Below are 19,157 nucleotides of genomic sequence, written 5' to 3'. Positions count from 1 at the left end.
GTAGAAAAAAAACCCATCTCTAGCACTGGTTCCTCTTCCTTGATTTCTGGAAGAAATTATCCTGATAAAGCACTTGGAGAAAAAGGATACAAGCCTCTTCTAATGAAAAGGATTGGGAAGTACTGACATGGATTCTGCTCTCTCCTTTGCTTCTTAAACTAAGAGCAGCTTGTTTCAAAGTTCAGGTATTATTACTGCAGGATTTCACCAGTTCCATCCTCAGCCACCAAAGAAGCTGCTATGGCAGCAGCAGAGAGTGACTTGGACACATTCAGTAAACTGAACACCTAATAAATGCCTGTCAGCTTAGCAGTGAGCCTTGCTACCTTTATTTCTCCTCAACAGAAAGCTGTAGCTAAATGTTTATTTTTGAGTTTATAAGACATTCTTAGAGGTTTGTAGCACATATCAAGGCCATACATTGCTTATAAACAAGTCATTCTTGCTCCATTACCCTTTCTGCTCTGAGGTTGAAGAAGATTTCTTGTCATAAAAACATACAATGAAGATTGTCAGATAGCAGTGTTCAAGCAGTGAAATACTGGTTTGTATCAAAGCTGGAGCAAATCAAAAGTCCAGATGCCATACTAAGTCCTACAGTCAGATATGTGCCTGTGGGATACCCTGATGACACCCATGGCTGGACATTAAGATAGTCACAAAAATAATCTTAAAAATTAAGTGGTTGCTCTTTCAAATGCCATACTATCAGTCATGTATTTTATGAGGAAATGAAGACTAAATTCACAGTCCTCAAACCAAGTTTAGACAGAGGAAGGTTTCATAAGACAAGTGATGTTAACACAAAACCAATAACCTTCTAATTTTGTCTAGCAGCAGCAATCATTCAAGTTTCTGAATCTTCACATTCCAGAGGGTCAGATACTACATAACATACAGCCACGCCATGAGTATAAATTCTGACTTCATATGAACAGCTTATTCAGAGGATTTCATTAGTGTGTATTTTCTTCTCCTATTACAACTCACAACTTAAATTTTTTCCCTTCATTAATAACACGCCACAGGCATCACTGCCATGAACTATGAAAAGAATTCTCCCAGGAGCCCAAGGCCATTTGAGGATTCCTGTTTAGAGCAAGCCATTATTTCATAGGCAGACAGCCAGCCAGAAAGACTTCACCTTTTTCTAGCTCACGGAAGTGTTGCAATGACCAAAAAGTGAAACGAGACCTTGCCTGAGATTAAGAACTTCAAACTGGCTTCCCCTGCATTCAAGGCTTTCCCATTTCCCTGCTTTATTTCTTTCAAGCCAGTATCTTGATACTTGAAAGCAATCACCTTTCCATTTGAGGGTTGCCTACCTATAACCTTTTTGAACACTTATGAACACGAAGACTTCTTGCTCCCAATGTTTTAGTGTGACGAGATGATTGAGTTTCTGTACAAGTGTCACACTACACCACCATCTCTTTCTTCATGCCTTTCCAGACACTTGGCATAAAAACATATCCAGAAGTAGCATCTACTTCTCTCACTGAAGGAACTGGTTAGTCATTTTACACATAGTCGATACCTTCTCATATGACAAAAAAAGGATGTTGGAGAACAGCTCAGATGGAAGAGCACCAAGCATGCACATGTACAAATTCATGCTTAACATAACCCTTGCCCTGCACTTAGTTTTGCAATCCAAGTCCTTTCCTGAGTTATTCCATTCTAGATCGTAACTGAGATCGTGAAAGAGACTCCCAGTTGGATAGGTCTTACCACAGGCTCATATGTATCAAGCAGCTGGACTAAGAGAGCATCAGAGAAATCATCTGACAAAAGCTGAAGTTTGCCTCAGACACCAGAGGCAATAGTACCTCCTCCCATCAAGATACCTTCAGGCTGTGAAGAGACCACTGACAATGTCTGCACACACAGAGACACAAGCCTGAAATGCTTCAGAAGGGGCTGTAACCTCTGCACAGGTATCTCTTAGTTCTTCCTGGTATTCTACAGTTCAGTGCACTTTGGAAATGCACCACTGGCACTGCACCAGCCATGTTAAGAGAGAATATATCCCACACACTGATGTGCATGCACACAGGCGTGAATCTATAGATATTTATTTAAATAGTTTAGTTAAAAATTATTTGAAGTGCTTGTACAGAGAAATAAGTATGAATTCCATATGAATTGTGTAACTAAAGCCTGAAACAACTTACTTACCAGGGAGTCACCCACCACTTTCAAAGTTCAGAGATTTGTCTTTGGAGTATTTCAAACTAGACAAGCAAAGTACCAGCATTAAAAAGGAAAGTGGCACATTTTGTCAGCCCTTGTATCTTTTCAAGCTACTTTATTCTGAAGGAACTAGAGAGAAACAATAGGGCCCTACAGCCCTATTAATATCTCACAGTTCCTTGTTACTACCTTGTCTGTCAATATGCACAGTCCACTATAGCTCATTCCAAAGCAGAGCCCTTCTCATCTGAAAGCACATCTCAGAATTTTAAGTTTAGCAGTGACTCAAGAAAAACAATCCTTTTTAACAAATACAGCATTAACAATTGTTTCTATAAACATATAGGAGAAAAAAGTGCTTTGGAGAACTCCCAAAAACAGAAACAAGGTCACTGGAGTTTTAGCAGTCTTAGCTTATCTTAGCAACATTGTGCCTCTGTCTGATATGAGAGTCAGTAGAAGACAGTCAACAGTTTTTATCTTTCATTTGAAAAAATAGCAGAGGGATTTCCCAAACACTCAATTCTGTTTGATGTAAGGAAAAGCAGGTTTTATTTGCAATGTCTGCAGTCAGGCTTCAGTGCCCTGGCAAAAGAGCCAGGTTAGTATATTACCCAGGATGAAATTGTGACAACCTTTGACAGATAACTGGTGTACATAACAGGAATGGAAGAACCCCTCCCAGGTAAGAAAGTTGTAAGTGTGGCACATAGTGGAGTTTAAAAGCAGACCTAACTGATCCGTAACAGGTCCAGGTTCCATCTGAAAAAGTGATGTCTATTAGACTCTTGAGAATCAAACACCCATCTACCTAAATATCATCCACAGATCAAAGTAGTGAGAAAACCAGATAAACTTTCCTTGTGCAAATGGGTAAGCATTAAATCTCAGGAGACATGAGCGACAAAATCTATACAACCTATAAACAATCTATACAAGGCAAGGTGTAACTTTCTTACTCTGGGAGGCTGTATACAACAGACAATCATGATCTAAGTTACAGTCTTCAGAATCATCATTTGAGACACAGAAAACACAGATCACAGGAAAGCACCCACACCATACACAACTCAAATCCAGAACAAGGCCCTAGAGTCAGAATTACAGTATTTAAGCTATGACCAGGAAGATAAAGGGAATCCCACCTCACTTTGCAAGGTACTTAGTGACTTTTAGAAGACAGAAATACAGAAAAAGTTCCCCTCTCCAATAAAAAGTACACAAACACTAAGCCCAGACTCACCTAAAAAAGAATTCGGAAAAATGCCATCAGCGTAACACAAGGCAAAGCCTGGGTCTCGTTAGTGCTTTAGCTTGTGGCAGCACATTAAGAAGCACACAGATTTCCTTTGGATATCACTGGAAGTCTGATTACACACAAGTCATTAATCAAAACTAAACACAGGGCAAATCACAATTTGAAACAAATAGCAGAACCAGGTCTGAGCAAGTCCAAAAAATGTCGTGAACTGTCCTACCTAAAGGAGACAGAAAAATGCCTATCTTTACAATAAGAGTATTTTTTATTTTAATTTTATTGCCTTCATCTCCTTCCATTCTCAAACAATAATGGAATAGGAAGATGCCAAATCCTTACCTGCTAGCAAGTAAGATGCAGAAACTAAAAGACAGATGTTAAAAACTTTACCAAAAAGGGCGTTTTGCTGCCGCAGTAACAGCCATTTTCCATCCTGGTTTGGGAAGCAATACAGACACTTTCATAATGAAACTCAAAGAACTTATACTACACTGGAGAAAGCACTATTTATTCTGAGACAGTCAGAAGTGATTAAGTCTATTAAAAGAGCCAGTTATATACAGTAAGTACTTCCTGATATAACTGTATGAGACATATGTCAGAAAACAAAACCTCCGAGGAAATTAACACTAATTTAAACAGAAAGATAAGTTTATAATGACAGACAGTAAGAACCTGATTAATCTTCCTCACAATTCTCCTCAATGGATTTCACACAAAGAATGAATGTCACAGTAAGTTTCCACAGAAGTATGCAGATGACAACACAGAACTCACTGTTTTCAAGAGGTAGATACAAGGTTTAATAGGTGCAAAAATGTAGACCCCACTCAAGAGCATGGTCACACGGGATTCCATGTACAACGACATCATGAGATTGTTTCCACTATCCTGTTATCTTTTCAGCAAACTAATAGCAATGTTAGTCAAGATGATGACTTATGCTTTTACTTAAATGGAATAATCTTGCTATAAAACTAATACAGGGCTTACACTTAAAAATAATGGTTTCACTGGTCAAGAAGGCATGATTCATCCACTCTGCCAGGTGGGAAGAGGCAATGAGCTACTACAGATATTACCTGTCTAGCCAGTTTCGAAACAGACTGTTGCTTGAGTAAAAATCCTTTACCAGAGAAATCCCGAGGGTTAAATCCACTGCCCACTGACATCAACTGACATAAATATTCCTCAGTTTCAAGTGACTGAGCCTCTAGTCATTTCAAAGAGCACTGTGGAACGTGGCAGTGGACAAGCCTTTCAAAGCATTTTCATCCTTATTGCTGCTAAAAATACTGTAGGAACTCAAACGTGTACAAAGGTATTAGACTTTAGTCCATGCTGCAAAATGCATTAAAATATCTGTTCATAAAGAAGACTCAAATTCCATCACATGCAAGTCAAATCTGATTAAATAGGTTGGGTAACAGCTGTTCAGGATTCTCCCAGTATGTTCAAACATTTGTAAGGCTACATGAGCAGCATATCAGCAGCAGTGTTGATAAAAGACAGCAAAAGAGGAGTGTTTACACACACCCATACACACCCCCCCCCCCAACACACCTCCAATGCTTTCAAGTTCAGGATCCTTGTGCAAGTAATAGAGTGAGTGGGTAAAACACACCCTACACTTCCTCAGAACAGTGGACTGATAGGACAGATCACAAACAGAAGGACAAGTACGTAATTTTGCTGAACTGAAGGCAACAGGGCCCAGACTGAATTTCAACTACTGTGTTCTCCAGTTTTCATGGCTACAGAGCTAGATAAATCAACTTTTTAGCAAGTGACAAATGGCTCCGCTGGAAAGGATTCACGCTCCTTACAAGCATCAAACTTACGCAAACCAGCTTGCTGCTTGCCTGCATTTGGAATTTCTGCTTGACTGCAATTCATGTGTCAAAATGAGCAGTTTTGTTTCCAAAGCTGCTTTTTCAGTAACAGATCAGAAACTGAAGACAGCTGCCAACCTTAAAGCTAACACACAAAATAGTTTTGGTCAAGCTGATCAGAAAGTAATTCTGAACTGAGACAGAAAACTTAGAAACTGACTGGATCCCATCACTTATAATGTATAATAAAAGGGCAACCATAGTTACCAATTCCTATGATATTGTGGTTTTTTACCCCTTCATTTTCACACAACTGATCAATTTGTAAAAATTTCCAAGGACAAGTGCACTGAAAGTTGCAGAAAATGCAAAAGAGAAAGCAATAAGGGCAGTGACATACATGTGGGTTTTTTATTTCTGTATGCAATGTAATGTTTAGGCACGTTGCTTGGGACGCCTTCTAGAATAAATCATTGGCCATTGTTTAGAATATCCTTTTGGCTTTAAATACTGTTCAGGAAAACAAATGATGTAAAAAATAAATGAATATAACTATTACAGAAACAAAAATGGTTTTGCGTCTAAAAGTGCAGGAGTATTTTAACCCTTTCACCAGACAATGTGGCAATATACAGTATATTGCTTCTGTTTGTTTGAGAAGGCTGTTGGAATTTTACACTGACATAGAAAATTATAAATTACACAGAATTAGTTTCCATAATCACTATATATACACAAACCAGCTGTGAAAAAACTGGTTTAGAACATACAAATGAAAGCCTCACACAGATCAGTACAGTGAAATTAACAATTAACATGCTCTGCTGCCAAAATTTGTATTAAAAACACTATTTACTTTTAAAATGCATGTACTGTAATTACATTAGCAGCACGGGCATTTCTTTTACTTGACTTGTCTAAAAGGATTATAGCGTTTTAAATACGCAGATTGTTCTGAAATGTTCCATTGTATAATGCTTGGTATTAAACTAAATCTTGGTGAACTGTTTAAAAGGCAGGTGAACCACTTAAACACAACAAGCCATGTGCACTCCAAATATTCTAGTGTTTCACCTGGAAGGTATTGTTTCAAGCAAACTAGACTTAACAGAACATATGGCTTTACAGTAACATCAATTTGTCAACTAAGCTGTTGCAATAAATACTTAAATCTCTACCAATAGACTTACATTTTTTGATCTGTTTTGAACAATACAGAAAACAATTACCAATTAAAAAACCTGTTGTAAAATGTTGAACACCAAAAAATTCTTATTTAAATCACTTTTGTAAGCTAAAACAACCAAAATAACATTTATAGGGCATTTCAGTTTCAGAAAAAACATGAATTTTCTTTTTCTTTTTTACAAGGTGAAAAATGTAAGAAAACTGCTAAATACTTTGGTCACACTAATCGTCAAATAGTTATGTCTCAAATACATTAGATTTTTGTATTCACTTTTTTATAAAACTATTCTTACAGCCATTTTAACTATAGTAACACTACTGTCATCATTACATGGGTAGCAGGATCTTATTTCACAGGCCCCCATTATTTAGAACAATACAATATAAACATACGCAAAAATTATTGGTATTTCTCAATGTGCAATATTTTTACACTTATGAATTTCTGTACAATGTCTTAAAATCTAGAATATAAATGTTGCTGGTCCTGATTCCTTGCGAAATTAGTGCAGCAGTGACTGGCTTCAACAGGGTCTAGATGATATCCTCAAGAAACACTCAAACACCTGGACATCAGTTCTTTCTCTTCAGCCAAGGTAGTAGACATCACATATCATACAGGGCCATTAACAGCTGTCTCTCCTAAATGGGTGTGTTGATCAGTCCTAAGAGGCCAAAAAAACCAAATGTAAGTATACAGGAAAGAATCAAAGCAAATTCAGGTAGGTGCAATAAAAACCAACAGCCCCAGATCCTGCAATAGCACAACCTGTGAACTGAAGGAAGGAAACGTGCTAAGAACATGCTCATCCCAATTATCTTCTGCAGTCCAGCTTTTCTGGAGTCCTTATTTCCTAATTAAGCGTAGCACTCAATTAACTGAGCACACCACTGAAGAATGCGTGATCTTCATTAACTGAGATACTAAGTGATCTCTAGAGATGTGGTATGTCAGAGAATTACTAATAAAGAGCACATTTCTGATACTTATCCAAATCTTATTCTGTGAGGCAAAATGTGATACTGGAAGTATTTAAGGTTGCACTGGAAAGCCAGCAGCTAAGACACAACAGGAAAAACAACAGTGTCTTAAAAAACTGCTTTAGTTACTAATCTAATCTACAAACAGCCTTTCACAAATACTTCAAATGTCAGTCCATTGGGATGAAACATTCATGAAGTATGGAAGAAAATGGAGAGCAAACCTTCAAGAGTGAAAACAGTAACGGTATATACATTTCTAGATGAAGTTTAGTGCAAACATGGGCTTAGTTGCTCTAGACTAGCATGAAGAGATCAAACCAATGCATAAGGACACTAAAAATATGCAAGCAACAGAGGCAAAAAAATCTCAACTTCCATTCAGTGCAAGTCCATGGAATACATCTGAAGATTCTCTAAAAGAATGCAAATACTGCTTGAAACTACAGATGAGGAAAGTTACCTGTAACTCCTGTTCTCTGATGGTGGACATCACAGAGAAGCCACTCTGGGGTCCGTGCTCTACATGCACATGACCAGCAGGAGCCCCCTAGCTAAGTCTTTGGCTGCTAAGCTCTAAAAACACTTTTTAAAAAACATACGTAAACATTAGAGAAAAGACAGACAGCACTAGACAAAAGCAAACATTTTTTAGAGAAACCTGGAAGAAACGAAACAAATGCTGCATGGACAGGAAGTGTGACAGTCTGCACAACTGTCACTCACTCATTAACTGGAAAAAAGCCCATGACATAACAGGGCTCCTAGCAGAGATTACTCCTGCTAGCCACCAGCCAGAGACCAACCTAGGGGACTCCTTCCACTAGTCATACATACATGGAGCCCCAAAAGCACCATTATGTTTATCTTGGTATTTATCCTGTACTCATGAGGATCTACTGTGACAGCCACCTTTAGAGAAAGTCCTGAGATTTGCTGAAGCCAGCAGGATTCAATGAAAGGAGTTCCTTGATATTTCTCACAACTCAGAAGCAGTCTAGCAAACTGCTAGCTCTGACAGCCCTCTATTGGTTCAGACAAGCATCTTTACTCAAAAGGTAATCATCTAGTACCCAAGGACTTCTTCCCGACAATTTAATGCTTATGAGCATCAAAAAAATATTGTCATCTAGATAAAGACAGTATCTCTAGGAGAGGCTGTGAAAGGGTTTCTGGGTTTCCCACTTTAAGTATATACAGGGTTGTTTTTTCTGATTAGAATCCCCTTCTTGATCAAATTTGAGATTTATGCAGAGAAGAAAGTTAAAAGAAAGGAGCTGATTAAATACTGGCTCATAAACAAGTCTTAAAATCCAGAATCTGTATTTGTCAAACATGCTTACATCTTTTTAGTCTACATACAGTATAATCAGAACATGCATCAATTCACTATTCTAACTTGGTAACATTGTCACAAAACAGAATGGCGATATTTACAACTCTCTGCAAAAAAAAATAGATTTTTGATGACTCAAGAGTCTTAGAATCAACAGAAAACTCAACTTGTAAGAATTTAATAAAATAAACGCAAGCACATTTTTAGATCAAACTAAACTCAATCTCTTTAGATCAATCCTATTACAAAAGCACACAGCCTGCTATTTAGAGAATTGAAAGCATCCTTGAATGCAGTTACCTCTGCTCTGGATTGCTGTTAGTACGCTGAAGACCTGAAGGGACCTCTTCTGCAACCTCTGTATTCTCTTCTACTACATATTTACAAGAAGGATCCTGCGAGGTAGTCAATTTTCCTTCCTCACTTAAAAAACAAAAGAAAACAAAGGCAAGAAGTTACTTAATGTATTTAACTTTTAAATTTATTTATAGGGAATTTCAGGCAACAGAAGAAAACTGAGACAGGTCCATATTTCACATGCAAATGGATTTTAAGTTATGATTGCAACATGAAGATCAAGCACATGGCTCTATTTACAAACACCTAATGATGCACTGGTGTTTACATCCATTAAAACTTTACTGGATAAAAGGGCAGGAAACACAGTGATTGCAAATAAGATCAGAAAGGAAAAAAGGAATGTATGTGATGCCTGAAGTGGTAACAATCACAGTCACAATCCTTTACTATACATACCGATAGGATTTCAACACTCTGAAGCCAGAAGTATGCAAAAATGGAAGAAAGTATAAAAGAAATTCAAGATTCCCTCAGAAACTGGCATTAATAAAGTCTGTCCATGAAACATATCAGCAAAATCATTAACTCATCACTATTTTGCATAATAAACTCCCTAGTAACTCCACAGTGAATACTATGTATGGTTTATGGAGTACAAAACTGCAGCTACTTCACAAACTTCCTCTTGTAGACAAAATCAAACAAAGTTCAGTGAAAAAGCTGTACACTCACACTATATAAGACGGTACATGTAACCAGGCAGCCTCAAAAGTCATTAGCAAACAAATCTTCTGGTTTGCCTCTAAACCCAAACTTTTCTGCCTCTCTATTCCACCCTCTTCCACCTCAGTCACACCATTATGAGTGCACTAAAATACAAATTTGAGCGTATATACCTGCAAGAGATAGTTATAAAGTAGCTCTGAAGTAGACAAACATCAGTCTTATACCTCTGTGGCAACAAATCTATTTATTCAAGAAGTGCCAATCTCCTCTGCTGGTTTTCTTCCTATTCTCACAGTTCTCCTTTCCATGGATCCTTTAAATTTCAATGAATCCTTCTCTTTTCTCCTTCTATCCTGCAGAGCCTGCAAAAATACTGTCTTTTGCATTGCAATCTCTCATCAAGTTTTCCCCATCTAATCTCCCCATCTCATTTGCGTTGATAGTCTTTGCATTCCTTCCAAATTAAATATTTGTCACCATCACCATCAGAAGTGGCGTCCTTGGCTAGCATTCTTCCTTCTTATTCTCCACCCTGAACTAAGTTCAGAAATCATGTTTTTGTCCTTTGTAGCTTTCCACAAATTAACTACTGTGCTTATAAATCCCCTCAATGCTGACTTCAACACCATCAATTTTCTATTGACAGAAACCTAGATAAAGCTGATGTCTGAAAGCACCCACTTTGAAAGGCAAACAGGTCAGAATAGGACTTCCTCTCACCACTCTAACTGTCCCTTAATTTAGACCTTTTCCCAGCAAGCTGGTTTAAAATGAGCATTGACTCATTGTGAAGTTGCACATCTCTATCAGAGCAGAACAGTCTCTACATTTAAGACCTCATCTTTGAGCCCCCTTGTATGTTTCTTCAACATTTCCCTTCCAAATCAAGATCCCAGAGTCCCTATGACTAGAAGTTTTCAACATACAATTGGACAGAGTGCCAGGTAATCTCATCTGGGCCCTATTTCCCATAAAAGATTGGACCAGATAAACTTTCAGTGTCCCTTCTGACTAGGGCAATTCTATCATATTGCCTTCCTTTGCACCTCTATGTCCTTTTAACTACAGTTCCAGCAGGTATTTCCATGAAGGTAGGCAGGAACTGCCACCAGATTCTGCCTCCTCATGTTAGCTCTTGCACCAGTATGACAAGTCACACAACTTGAAGTGCATGTGAGCTAAACTAGTTTAAGGAGAAGTTTAAAGACACCATGGATAACTAAATCAAATTTGTAAACATCTAACATCTAAGAGTGAAAAAGCATTGTGCAAAAGACCGAACAAACTGCAGAGCAGACACATCATTTGCTAAATCAGCAATGCTCTATGGATGGCTTCATGTCACATCAATCTGCACAGAGTCCAAACACTTCTCTAAACTGCTTTAGTTCATTCCTCTATCAAAGCCATTTGATTTAGAAGCACTGTGCAGTCACAAATTTTCCCTCCTCTGTGCTGAAAAACCATCAGAAGTTAAGTCACTTAGATAATCAAAAGGATGGAAGCAAGAGTGACAGAAAGCTGTTTGGTTTTCAAGGTCTGTTCATTTTGGATGGTTCAGGAATTATCTCCTACCACTAACAGGATGAAGTCAAACTAATTTAAACAACAGGCAATTAGGTAAGGACTAACACTGGAAAAGTTTCTTACACTGAAATCGGGGTTGTTTTTTTAAGCAATTTTCAAGACATACTGACAATTTCTTTTCAATATTTAAAGCTAGAATAGGGACAGATACTAGAAGTTATTCTAAAAGAATGAGAAGAGGGTTGCATGTCAAAATGCTCTAGCAATGTGTTCCAATTTGTAAACATCAGGGTGGAGGCAGGACACACCAGCTTCAAAGAAGGCAAAATTTTTGCAGGTCAAACTGTTTGTAGCCTTTGTTTCCCTACAAAAATATTTGATACTAAATAAAAAACACACGATCATTAAATCTGAGATCACAATACCTTACTAGATGGGATGGAGTAGACAACACTGAAATGTGCTTTATTCTCATAAAAGGATCACAATGTCAATATACATATAATATAGAATTTGACCATATTGTAAGACACTTATTCCTGAATCTTTGTATCAGAAAATAGCAAAATTAAGAAGTTGTTCTTCCAGTTATTCTAGAATTCCATGTGCCACCTGTAGTCCAGAATAGATTTAACACCATCATGCATACCACCAACAGTGATCACCCCAAGTGTCTGATGAGCTACACTCAAGAGCAGTGCCTGGCTGGCCTTCAGCTTGTGTCTTCCATCCTCCTGGATGAGAAGAATGAAATTCCAATCCAACTCTAAGAATTCTGGGCAAAATTTTAAAAGCTTAGTTTTGATGAGCAATGTTAAAAGAACGTACATGAGAAATGCACAATAATGTGCATCAGGGATAGAAGCTGCGTCAAGTCTTCCACTGAAACTAAGGCTTGATAAGGCATGTTACAGTAACTAACTAGAAGAAAAATTTCAAAACAATTACTTTGAAAGGTCTCTAGTAAAAGCCTCAGGAGTTATCACTTAAAAAGAACTCTCTCTGATGACACAGCATTCCATCAACCATTCCATCATTTTATTTACAAGGTGGGAAGACAATAGATAGGCATTCTCACCTTTTGAAAACGGCGGTTTCAGTTTTAGCATCTACAGTTAGGCTCAGTGTCTCCTTCATGCTGCCATTCATGACTGTCTCAGTCACCTTGTCTGCATTTTCCACATCATCCTCTCCATCTGAGCTGGCCTCCATAGCAACACTTCCTGGGGCTACAAGTAGAAATAGAAGCAATTTAGTACATGGCTGGTTATATTTCTATTTCATGTGCAAGCACATAAGCCAATATAACAAGAACAGTATTTCTGCAGTTTTGCATACTTCTTGAATTCTTCCTTACAGAGAATGTCACCTTTCTGCAAGTGCCACATTTAGAGAGAGCATGAGCATTACTTACAGATAGCTTAAGAAAAAGACACAGTCTGTAACTTTTCTTTTTCATTTTGACTGACAATGGTTACTGCAACAGTTTTGCCTAAACAAGGCCTTAGTAAGACTACAGTGATGAATTATTTTTCTGTACAGTCAAATTCATGACAAGTCTACACAGTACAAATTTGACACTAAGTTTCCAAGTACTGACAAACCTCTGGGATGTCCAGTCTGCCTGGACTTCTCACCTGCACTTCTTGCTCTCTCTGGTAATGATAGATACAAAAAACGCTCCTTAAAATACTTTTGTCCTTTTAACCAGTTCATGCAGGTAAAACAAACAATTAGCACATGCATAGTGAAGGTGCCTTAGAAAGGCATGAGCAGGAAGGAGTAGTTTGAACACATTGAGGCTACTGGCCTACTGCCACATAGGACAAGATGGGAACCTACCATTCTTTATGGGCATCAGCTCAGCTAAATGCTGACACAGGTGAGAGGATTCTCTAACAGAACACACTTTGTTTCTTTGTAATGCTTTGCTGTTCATGATCTGCAGACTTCTTAGAGGTAATAGTAACACTGGCTCTTATTTCAAATCGGAAACTAACTAAAATAGTTTAGAAATTCTTTGACCAGTCACTTTTATTACCTGGTAGAACAGCAGCAGAGCCAGAGAAGAGTCTCTGGAAAACTAAAATTTTAAGGTTCATGGAGATTTTTCTTATGTACAACTCCTACAATCAAGACATTTGCATTTGTGAATGCAGTTTACTTACTCTCTAGCTGTGTTGTAAGAGTAGTTGCATTTGCACTCAAGGGATCACCTGGATCTGTGTTTGTTTCCATTTCCACAGGAGAATTACTTCTTAAGGAGTCTTTTGAGCTTCAAGTAGAATAAAAGAACTTTAGAAACATTTCTGAATAGCAAAATGAAGTGTTCTTAAAACAGTATTAGTTCTCTGTGAAAGCTATAAGGCCTAGAACTATACTGAAACTGAATGACAGGAAGTCTGTTTCTGAGAATCCTGGAAAGACATGTTAAATAGACATTTAGTAATGCAAAATGCACCAGAACAAAGCTGAGGAGGTTTGATGGTCATTTTATTTTCACTTGTTTGATTTTGTTACACTACAGGTAGTAGTGGACATGTCCCTGGTACGTAAGGCATACAGGTAATCACCAGCTCCTTGCAGTGTTTCCAAATATTTTTAACTAATTTTCTAAATGCATTTTTTGAACTGGATAGCTCTCTGTTGAGACTGCCAATGCAGTCATCAACCACTACAAAAGTGATTTCACTACTTAATTTATATACTGTACAGCTACAAGTTTTTCATTCTAAAGGAACTCAGACAACAAGATTTGCCCACTTGAAAAAAGTCTCACCATTCAGTGTCTCTTCTATACAGTAATGTGGCAACTCCAAGTCTTCATTTTCTAGGCCCTTAATCTGATTATCAATTTACCTGCCTCAATCATGAAACAACACTGTTTTATGTTAGAAAAAATACTGTTATATCTGAGCTGTTTTAATGCCCAGACAAAGTCAAAAGCCAAATGTATAAAAGCAAAGTCTTCTAATATGAGAAGGAATCAGTTCTTAACCGCCAATATTTGGCAACTCAAAATTTACATCTATTTGATTAGGTACATACACGACTTCAGCTGAGTGTAGAGTTCAATCCAAAAAAAACCAGCAATATCTTGGATGTTCTCAAAATAGTGCAGAACTGCTTAACCTAGTTATCACAGCTGCATAACTATATGAAATTTAAAAAAAAAAAGAAAAAAGAGAAGAAAAAAAAAAGAAAGAAAACCCCCAACCTATTTGTTTTATAACATCCACAGAATAGCATCCACATCTTCAACTATTTTTGTAACCTCTAGATTCAACAGTTCACTGAGTTCAGTCTACACTAAAAAATAAATAATAAAAAAATTACAGCCCAAATTTTGGTCAGAGACCAATATGAAAGGACCCAGATGCTCATAAAAACTCTTTAGAACAATGACACTAGTACCCACCCATCCTGGCAAGGGAGATCATACAAACACGTGCTGTTGGAACGCATGGGACTCTTCAGACACTTTACATATACACCTTGTACTTCACCAGAACACCAGCAACACAGGCTTGTGTAGGATGGACACACCAAGAAAACCAAACTCACCCTGAGTAACTGACATCCTTACCTCAAAGAGGATGTGAAGTCAGAAAAGGAAGCCCAGCCAGTTTCTTTAGCTGGCACAGGTGCTTCAGTACTCCACACAGCAGAGCCAACAGAATCCAGACTGGTACCATGTGCAGTCTCCATGGGTACATCGAAATTCGCTGACCAGTTAGGTGCTGAAAAACCATCATGAAGTTCATTAGGAACAAATTTCAATAAAGAACATGAGTGCACATATGCCTAGCACACTGATTCTCTCTATGTACATTCCATAAAGAGAAGCAAAATTCATAACTAGACTTCAAACACATGCAGAAAAATCCTGTACATCAGGTTAAAAAATAAATGTATTCCCTAATAGGAAAATTCTGCTAATAAGGCAGAATTTTAGGATCAGTAACTCAGAGTACTCTGCTAAAAAAAATATAGTTTATCTGAAGAACAAAACTAATAAAACATATTAGATCACAAGTACAATCCCACTTTATCCTTTAAATTAACCTGAATATTTGTTACCATTTTTCAACTAATATCTATAATAATGAAAATCTTAAGATCTTGTTTTCATTCCTTTTTCAATTTCTTCAAATAATTTCTCATGCACTAACACCACTGCTAAGTTTCAGAAAAGTTTAAGGCTTTTTACAACTTAAAATATTTATTGATATTTTAAATTTGGGAGCAACTGTGAATAGCATCTAATTTAGGATAGGTCAATTCAAAATACTTCACCTACCCAAGGGAAACATGTTTTTCATTAACACTTACATACAAAAAAACAGGCTGAAAAGGAAGCTCTGACTAGCAATTAGAAATTCCAACCCAGGCAGATATGGGAGGAGACCCACATGGATCAAAACTTGTTTGACACACAGATGCCAACGACACCAATCTGACAAAAGAAAAGAAAACCCTTAACTTTTCCTTCTATTTTAATTTAATTCCTTACAGTCTAGATAAACACAGGGTTTTTACCTACAGACATCGCCAGTTTAACAAAAGCCAGTTTAGTCTGACTTGAATGAGAAAACTTTTCAACCATCAGTTACGATTCCAGGTAAGAGTCTCCTGATGTGCATTTTTCATTGACATTTGAAACCAGAACAATACAAGTTCACTTAGCTTCTGTAGGAAGTCTTTGAAAAGAGCATTGTTAGATGAAAAGCTGGACTGAAAGGCTTCCAGTAAAAATACCATCTTTTGGGTTTGGAGATAAACACATTAGGTTTTTGTAGGCACTCAATATTTATAAAAGAGTACATTTAATTCTCCCCTTTCTGATTATTCCTCCTTTTATAATTCTTGAAGAGTCGAAACACAAATTTTAGAGAAAATAAGTAACCTAAGACATGTAAGGAATTCAAACTTCCCAATACGTGCATGCTCTGTGGCAAGTGAGAAAGACTACTTTAAGACAGTTGGAATAAAAGCAGTAAACAAGGAAGCTCCTACAAAATCAGGCTGCTAGAGTTAACCATTTCCTATAACCCAAAGCAGCAGGGAAAAAAGCTACATACGTTCACTTAAGTCTACTTCCATTTTGTCCTCTGTATTGGTGTGGGATTCGAACAAGTCTTGTTTAGTTCCATCCTCTTCTTCAGAATCTGTACTTTCTTCACTGTCTGTACTGCCCGAACTTCAAATACAAAGACAGAGTTTACATTCTGTTTTTAGTGTAACACTGGGCACAATGAAATAGTGCAGAGTTTCAGGAGAAAAAGAATTACAAAATTATTTCTGACATATTATCTGAGGTATAATTTTTAGCTCTTAGTATTCCCCTCATTTCTCTCTCAAAAAACCCAAAGTTTTAAGATTTTTCCCTTGAGCATATAGAGAGGCTTTCAGTAGATATCAAGGGAGGCTGCACAGCGCTGAGTTTCAGGGACTAGATGCTCCTACCACTCAATGCATTTTCCTATGTTCACACCCACACTGCTACTGTAGAGAAGAGAGGCAAGGTCTAACAGAGGTGTGGAGCTGGGCTGCCTTGTCCAAAGCAAGGACAGCTGGGCCAGTTTAAAAGCAGAGGGAAGGAATACACAGCAGGGAAAAAAACCAAAACCAGCAAGCTATGAAAGCCAAAGTGCATCTTCTGCAAATCATGGCTGGAAAACAAAGCACTAGAGCCACATCTCCACTTATTTCTCCACAGAAGGGAAATACCAGTTATTCTGGACAATCTGTACTACCAGACAGACTGAACCCGAGGACAGGTGCGTTACTGCAGGCTCACGACACTGCTATTTGGATGAGAAACGCCCTTCTCACCTGGAACGCCTCTGGGACTCTGGTGTAAATGCAATATGTTTTTCTTCCCAAATGTCTTCTTCATCAGAGCCACCATCATCAAACTGCTGTATCCGCTCCTTACAGCATGCCTCAAACAAGGCTATATTGCCCTAAACACAGCAAAAGTGTAAAATCCGTGTTACATTAATAAACATCTTAAAAATATATTACTATTCTGAAGAGAATCTTTAGCATTTCTCTAAAAGCAGCATCAAGCCAGAATGTCTTAATTTAAAGCTTGTCAAGCAAATATGCAGTGCTGTTTGTTTTACTTGGCTACTAACAAGCTGAGTGGACCAAAGAACACTCAGGAGCTTCCATCATGTTTAAGAATGGGATGCAGGAGTGACCCCAAAGAGCTTTCCAGATAACCAGAGCACAAAGTACTTCAGCTTTATTTTCTGTAGAGGTGGGTCATTCTAGCTCAATCAACAAATAGTATCGAGGTTCAGAGTCTCCATTCTTACTTTCCAGTCACTAGAATCTCGATGAAGATTTAAGTAACTTCTAATCATAAAACACAAGTGTGCAATATGCACAAATCAGATCTACGCCCAATCTTAAACCCAGCTATACAAATTAGATGCAATTCTGCTTAATGCTGGTCAAAAAGAACAATAATCATGTCTTCTAATTAGCAAATCTCATGATATGGGAAGAAGGTAGGGTAGTTATTTTCCAATGATTTCTACATAAAAGGAGTAAATATAACCACTGCCAAAACTTTGAGGTCATGCCAAAGTTTAAAAGACAGTCATTTTTCTGATAATACTGGAACACATACTTACACTTTCATTTGTATTGAGGGTAAAGTTGATGTCCGAAACCCGATCAAAAGAAACACTACAAGAAAAAAAGAAATGTACTCAGTAAAACAACATTTTCTATTGTGACATGAAGACATTTAATTTCTCTTTGGTTTCTTATTTTCCAATAATCTAAAAATAGAAGATAAAAGACAAAGTAGTCTCCAACACAAAACAGTCAAAATCACACACCGAGGAGGCCTGGCATTCCTGTGATATTTCTAACTGTTAAATCTTTTAAACACAAACAGAGAACATTGCCATCTACAGTTAGGTGTAAAGATGCAAGAAGCCTAAACAAGCATAACTGAAACTATATACCCAAATCTCAAATACTGTACGGGAAAAAACCTAAGCCTAAAGGATGCCTAACCTGACTATGGTCTACCATGATACAGCTCAAAATCCTGCAAATATCTGCATTTGCAGTTCTTATATATTTTAACTGATTTCATCCTTCTATCAAATGACCTTTTCAACACGAAGGGATGAAATAAAAATAATATCAAATTCTGTTTCCTAACAAAAGAACCCCATAAAGTTTTTTTTGACCAATCACTGAAATATCTTCCCAAACATACCATTATCTATTAGGCCTGACACATCTTTACATATCAGAAGAGTTAATATATTCTTTGTCTAGCCAGCAGTGCACTCAGCAGAACACATACTCCTCCTCCTCCTCCTCTAATATTCACTGCATTACAAAGTAAGGAAAAAGGTAAGTGGTCTATAGGAACCTAAGTTGCAAGTGTGACTGTATTACTATGTAAGCCACCATCTGAATTATAGTACAATGGTATGCAGGTAACTTACAGTGTAATTGATTCTTGCACAGAAGGCATAACCTTAAACTAACTTCACCTACAGCTCAATTCAACTCGCGAGTACATCATCAGTGTACCTGTCACAAATCTTGAGACCTCTTTACATAAGTAGACATCTTCTTTCTACCAAGACAACAGACTTCCAAAGGCATGAACTTAAAGAAACTCTAATTCCTATCCTTGCCAAAATCCACTTGCTTCTAACAAAGTTAAGGAGTATCCTGTGTTACTTCCTCTACCTTCCTATCTTCATCTCTAATCTCAGCAGGTTATGTGGTATAAAAAGGCAGCAATGCTTCTTGGATGGAAGATACAAGCTTTAGTCAG

The 19,157-nt window shown here is 37.5% G+C and overlaps 1 protein-coding gene across 6 annotated transcripts in view; it reads right to left on the bottom strand.

Annotated features, from left to right (window-relative positions):
- Positions 1-2,059: 2,059 nt before the first annotated feature.
- The window catches only part of PPP6R3 (protein phosphatase 6 regulatory subunit 3), a 54,340-nt gene continuing 37,242 nt past the window's right edge, over positions 2,060-19,157 (bottom strand). For 5 of the 6 annotated variants that reach the window (XM_069017091.1, XM_069017096.1, XM_069017094.1 and 2 more), the window contains 8 exons: positions 17,986-18,040; positions 17,177-17,307; positions 16,423-16,541; positions 14,928-15,081; positions 13,510-13,616; positions 12,420-12,570; positions 9,089-9,211; positions 2,060-7,136 (listed from right to left, as the gene is read on the bottom strand). In XM_069017091.1, the coding sequence (XP_068873192.1) occupies positions 7,085-7,136; positions 9,089-9,211; positions 12,420-12,570; positions 13,510-13,616; positions 14,928-15,081; positions 16,423-16,541; positions 17,177-17,307; positions 17,986-18,040 (892 nt within the window). In that variant the 3' untranslated portion in view covers positions 2,060-7,084. Of the gene's footprint in view, positions 7,137-9,088; positions 9,212-12,419; positions 12,571-13,509; positions 13,617-14,927; positions 15,082-15,673; positions 15,798-16,422; positions 16,542-17,176; positions 17,308-17,985; positions 18,041-19,157 lie in introns of those variants that run through there. The other variant, XM_069017097.1, reaches the window with a different exon arrangement.

The sequence above is a fragment of the Aphelocoma coerulescens genome, chromosome 5 (assembly GCF_041296385.1).
Source record: "Aphelocoma coerulescens isolate FSJ_1873_10779 chromosome 5, UR_Acoe_1.0, whole genome shotgun sequence".
NCBI lineage: Eukaryota > Metazoa > Chordata > Aves > Passeriformes > Corvidae > Aphelocoma > Aphelocoma coerulescens.
The sequence above is the reverse complement of the archived record's forward strand: the minus strand, read 5'-3'. Positions and strand labels throughout refer to the sequence as shown.